A 6,287-nucleotide genomic window follows, 5' to 3' on the forward strand; every position below is an offset into this window, starting at 1 on the left:
TTCAATTACTATTATGGTCATCATGCCTATGGCGCTCGCTATCTTTTCCATCTCTGATGACACAGAAAACTCTACTCTGATTGTCCAACTACTAGCACAACATACAAATATATTTCCCGACAGCATGTAAAAGCACCATTAGCTAATAGTCTTCGCGCAGCCGCATATCCATGTAAACACAACTGCCGCGGTTGGCTGTGGTTTTAACTGTGGCTATTATAGCTAGCTAGCTAGCTAGTTTAAACTAAAATAGTTAAACTAAAAGAGGTGTAATTTTACTCGGGCTTTAGCTCTGGCTCTGAGATTGTTACAAAGAAACAAGGCTATTTTTCTGCAATATGTGCTGTGGTCTGCTAATTAGGTGCACCAGCTAAGAAGGTTAGCTAGCTAGCGGTGACGTTAGCTTGTAATCTAACGTTAGCGTTTGTGACTGTCTTTTTAACTAACCTCGCTAGCTTAACGCTAGCTCGGTCTTTATGCAAATTAATAGCCAGTTACCTTAAATTGTCTGTGTAGTTAATTATAACAGATTATTATTTTAGTGTTGCCAAAATGGTTAATAGTATCACATCAGTATTCAACATGATTGGCTAGTCAGGAAAGATTAGTTTGCTAACTCAGGTGATAGGCCATCGGTCGACAGGAAACAAGCTAACGTTAACAAGTCGTCAACCGGTCGGGTCCTCCAGTCTGCAGAACATATACAAAGGAAACTTGTCGAGATTGAGTTAGTGTCATCATATGTTGACTGAAAACAGGTAAGCGAGGCCTACAATACAAAAAATGTAACGCTAACTGATGAGATATATTGCTCGAAACAAATGTTGGAGTAACGTTACTGTGCAGCAGCCATTTAAAAATGTTGATTACCCTGGTATGTAACAAATGATCGGTGGTCACATATGCGAGCAGCAGTGTGGTGGTATATATATGGTATATAATGTTTTCTCAGTTAGCCTTTTAAAATGATATCAGATTAGTAAACATAATGTGCCTTTGTAACATTGGATGAATGGTTGCTGATAATGGGCAATGTAGATATTGCATTAAATATCAGCCACTTCTTTCTACAACAGTCGAGAACCCTTTTGCAATTATGTAGCTAAGCACATAATGTAATCTGAAAACTGCTGCCCTGATTAAAAAAAAACAATGCAACTGATCTCAGCTGGTATTCTGTCTGTAATGGAGTGGAATGGAAATTTCTAAGTGACCCCAAACTTTTGATATATATATATATATATATATATATATATATAAATAAATAAATTAATTTTGTGTGTGTTTTAAATGCCTGTATTTATGTGTTTGCACCCAAACAGGAAACGGCAGCGCAGCGGTGGTGATGAGGAGAGTGGCCACCTGGTGCCTCAAGCCAAAAGGCAGAGCAGAGCTCATCCTCTCTCTCCTGAGCCAGGCCGAGATGCGTGGGACTCTGAGGTACAAACCGCTGTCAGGGGAAATAACATAGTATTACTGAAGAAACTGTAAGCAATCTGGGCAAACAGTTGACCTTCACTAACTTTTCATAAGCAACATTTTTTGGTAGATGTCGACACGATTGACTTTGTCCAAACCAAAAAAAAGATGAATTGTTGCCTTATTAGCTGCTGGTCACAATGAGCTGACAAAGAAATGGGTAGTTATGAGATATATTAGTCAAGATTGCAACTGGATCTCAGGTGTCAAATAGTAGTAATGACAAATGGGGAGAAATAGGATTTTAAAATGGCATCTTGTACCTTAATATTATCCCATCTGTTTTAACTACTTTTTACTGTCTGATTGGGTAAAGACCTTAAAGACTTGTATCAGGAAAAATGCCCACACTCGCACGCTGACATTCATACATTACCATTTTTGCCAAATAATCTTACCTAAATATAGATTGTTTAGGAGATCACTTTCATGCCAGGTCCCACTCTCAACAGATGGATGTAATAGTAGTTTAGATTTTGAATTCATACTCAAATTACTATCTACTATTGCAAAATCCTGTGGTTGGTCTTCTTTGCTCACACCACAAGTTTGATTGAAAGTAGACTGAGACCCCCCCATTTCTAAGCCATCTCGGTAGAGAGACAGCTTTCAAACCAGCATAAACAAACTGAACAATATTGAAAAACGCTCCAGAGTTTGATTGAACTGCACCAAACCGGGTAGGCGACAAAGCACCCTTTGCCTATGTTCTATTTCGAGGCATCATGGCTAATGACTACTTTTGTCTACTTTTGGCGTGCTTTACTCCAAAGCATTTCAGTTGTAAGGCTTTTAATTTATCTAGACAAATCAACCATGGATTTTGACATTCATATCTCCAGTAGCTAGCACATAACATAATGTTGACATCTGCTTTTCAGTCCTCCAACAGTGAGAGCAGCAGCAGCAGCATCAGCAGTCCAGAACATGCGGCTGGGAGCTGTAGCAGTCAGTGTGTTGTGGGCCCCTGCAGTCCCCTCAGCTCCCCCGAACTGGCCCGCCCTACAAACCTGGTGTCCTACCTTCAGATCAACCGCATCCTGAAGCATGCCCACTTCCAGAGCCTGCAGAGCCGATGTCAACTTAGAGACACATGACGACCTAATGTCTCTCTGTCAGCCACCAGAGGACCGAGTCCCTGAGGGATGCCAGAGCACCACATGCTGATTCACTTCACTCAGCTCTTCCCATCTCCAGTTACTGTGATATCTTGCAGCTCTACATATCTGTGGATAGAGACCAGCTCCTGGTCAGGTATCTGGAAGGGGGGGGGGGCGGGGGTTCATTATTCAAATAAATCAAAAGTGATAATCATTTTAGCAATAATAACTGTGTGATCAACTTAAACATTTTTTGTGATCCACCTGATTTCTGACCAGTCTGGTTTACATGCTGCTCTCAGAGCCTTATTGTGACTGATTGATGATGGTGATGAATCCCTGTGTTTTGTCTTAAATGTTGTATGAAAACAGTGCTACTGAAGCTGCAGAAATGGCACCAAACACAATTTTAGGCCGGTCAGTGTGACTCGTTTAGTCTCATAGTAGGGTACTTGGGTTGTATAATGCTGAATCTGATGTCTGTGTAAGTACATGGACCAGTCTCAGGGAGGATTTGCACTTGTCTTGGACTGCTCATTTGCTTTCATGTTCAGACAGGGACTCCTTTACAGGGACCTGTAGAAGCCATGGTGTTACCTTGGCCAAGGAGGTTATGTTTTCTGTCCTTATTTTGTTAGTTTATAGATTATTTACATTTAAGTTAAATTTAGTGGAAAGTCAGGCGATGGAAGAAGGGTTTCGGTTTTAGCCCAGTTTGGATTTCATAATACTGCAAGATTGGAAATTTTGAACACTTGCTAATTTTCCATCAACTACTGCACATGATTGGATATATAAAAATGTGGCTCATTTATCCTATATTTAACAATTATTACAGTATGGTTATTATTCCTGATGCAGATAAGCATTTTATGAACATAGTTGATTATTAAAGTATTTTGCAGCCTTGGCAGTGGGATGGATACTGTAGGTGTTGCTATCTGGCTATCATTTTTGTTTTTATTTTTTTTCCTGATCATGGAATATACAAATTATTTCATGATCTCGACATAAGAATCCTTTGTGTTCTTGTGATCACTTAGGTTTGACGTAACATAACCCATCCAGTCTTATACTGATCATTAAATAACGCTGTAAATTGCGACATGGGGATAATCCCCTATAATCAAATGTCACTGCTAATATTTGACATCAGAATTTAACTATTATTATAAACTGATGCAATTACAACTAAAGAGAGAGTCCATGTAATATTACTAGGCCCGCCCAATGTATCGATATCGTGATATGAGACTAGATATCTTCTTAGATTTTGGATATCATAATATGGCTTAGGTTTTGTCTTTTCCTGGTTTTAAAGGCTGCATTACAGTAAAGTGATGTAATTTTCCAAATTTACAAGACTGTTCTCACAATTCTATTTTTTGCCTTTAACCTCTTGGTCATTATATTCACATTATTGATGATCATTTATCTAAAATCTAATTGTGAAGATATTTTGTGAAAGCACCAATTGTCAACCCTACAATATCGTCGCAATATCGACATTGAGGCATTTGGTCAAGAATATCCTGATATCTGATTTTCACGCACTATCACTATACCACTGGCATTCCCTTTATAGGGAGTGAGGGTGCACTTGGCGTTGTCAGCAGTTATTAAAGTTAACATAATGGACACAAAGCAATTTCAGGTAGACATTATCTTATTTGTATGGATTATAGATCATTATCTGGCATGTCTTTTCTAATCATCAGAATACAATTTGATTAATGTCAAAATTGATCATGATAACAAAGCTTACTATGTCGAGATCACGAGAGAATCATTTAGAATATTGTTTTGTTATGAGATTAGGTCAGATAAATTAAGCAGTTAAATGTGATAAAGTAACCTTAACTTCTCAATTTGTCTGACGTACACCCATAATCTAATCTCATTGTTTTATCATGATCACAAGGAGAAAACAAAACGACGGTGACACCCATAAACTCTACAACCTCCCATACTCCTTTTAGACTTTCTTGATCTTTTTTTGATTGTGTGGAGGGCTGTTTGATGTGGCATTTGAGCATGTAGGAAAATGTAGTTCTTTCTGTCGGGAGGGGGTCACAGTAAAGCCTTTAGGAACAAAAAGACATTCCTTAGGCTTTGTTTGCAATATCACTGGAGCCACTAAAATGCTGTTTTATTTGCAGACAAGCCTTTGTGCCTGTGCACTAGCATTTAATGGTTGCTGTATGTGTGTCCCTGTGCACTAACCATCCAGGTACAAGCACTCACCCTACGGCTGTGCATCTCTCCTTTTTCTTAAAGCGGGATTGGTTTTACTGCTGAAGCCTCATCCCAGGAGTAAGCTCGGCTGTTTTAGTTTTCTCAGACTAATGTGTCAGCAATGAAAGCATTTTGAAGAAGTGTTTTTTTTTTTTTTCAATGATATATTTTTTGTATTTAGTAGTGTACACGACATTAGCCTGCCATTGACTCTTTTTTTTCTTGTAAATACCCCTTCATTTCAGAAATAAAAATGTTTTTTGAACAAAGGCATTATTTACTCTTTTTTTATTAAGATACATTTAGCCTTAAAAATATATATATATATATATATATATATATATATATATCTCTATCTCTAACATGGTGAAGGATCTGGAAGGTGTGTGTACTGTATGTTCAAACAGGAATCCCCTCCATCCCCATATCCTCCCTTTTTCCTCCAAATGGCCAGTAATGAATGACTCCCCATGCATTAAGACCATCATTTAATGAGATATGACCTGTGTCTAAGCGAGGAGCAGTGAAAGGTTTCTTTAATTAGCACACTACATGTCCTTGTCTTGTCACAGACACAGTAACAGATTACATACATTAATGCACCACACGTAACCACAGTTACCTCGCCGGCCACTGTAGGTCCTCATTACTCGCCTCCTTTGATTCCCTCGCTCCACCTCTACTAAGTTAGAGATTACTTTTTTTTTTCCCCCAGGTGCATGCCTTCTCATTATCTTGAAACACGCAGTACAGCGACATATCGAGAGGGACAATTAGTGATTTGTAACTGAACCTTTCATCTTAGCACCATCTGAGGTATGTTTGTTATGATGAGCAGCCTTTTGTATCTTGAAGCACACATCACATTAGAGCCAGGCAAGTGCTGTGTAATTAAGGTGGTGAGGATGCAATTAGCAGCATCTTGGATAGATATTTTACTGGATAATATAAATTTCTGTTTGAGAAAAACGTTAGCGCATATTAAAGAAATAATTTATCCCAAAATGCAAATTCAATGAAGCCTCAATAGTGCCCTATTAGTTAATTTATATATATATATATATATGTGTGTATATATATATATATATATATATATATATATATATATATATATATATATGTATATGTGTATGTGTATATATATATATATATGTATATATGTGTATATATATATATATATGTGCATGCTCTGGTAACTTATGCTGTGGTAAAAATCAGTTTTCAACAAGGAACATACTAGATAAGATGAAAATTTGAACACTGTATAAACACTTGAATTCTCTTGCATGCACTGTTTAAAATGGCAATCTTTTTGAGGTGTAAAAACATCAACTCTTTACTAGAAAAGATAGATACATGTGAATGCATGTACTGCCACAGTTTGAGTAGACACAAAATAACGACAAGTTTTTATTTATACAGGACAAAGAGTAAAAAGCCATTGATACAAGCACTTGTTAAGCTCATGCATAG

General features: G+C 37.6%; 1 protein-coding gene across 1 annotated transcript; it reads left to right on the top strand.

The window, feature by feature from the left end:
* Nucleotides 1-171: 171 nt before the first annotated feature.
* Nucleotides 172-5,056, top strand: LOC118494136 (protein FAM104A). Its single transcript, XM_035996678.1, has 3 exons — nt 172-758; nt 1,323-1,440; nt 2,361-5,056. The coding sequence occupies exons 1-3, from the start codon at nt 742-744 to the stop codon at nt 2,574-2,576; spliced, it is 351 nt and encodes a 116-aa protein (XP_035852571.1). The 5' UTR covers nt 172-741; the 3' UTR covers nt 2,577-5,056.
* The last annotated feature ends 1,231 nt before the right edge of the window (nt 5,057-6,287 follow it).

This window comes from Sander lucioperca, chromosome 21, assembly GCF_008315115.2.
Source record: "Sander lucioperca isolate FBNREF2018 chromosome 21, SLUC_FBN_1.2, whole genome shotgun sequence".
Taxonomy (NCBI): domain Eukaryota; kingdom Metazoa; phylum Chordata; class Actinopteri; order Perciformes; family Percidae; genus Sander; species Sander lucioperca.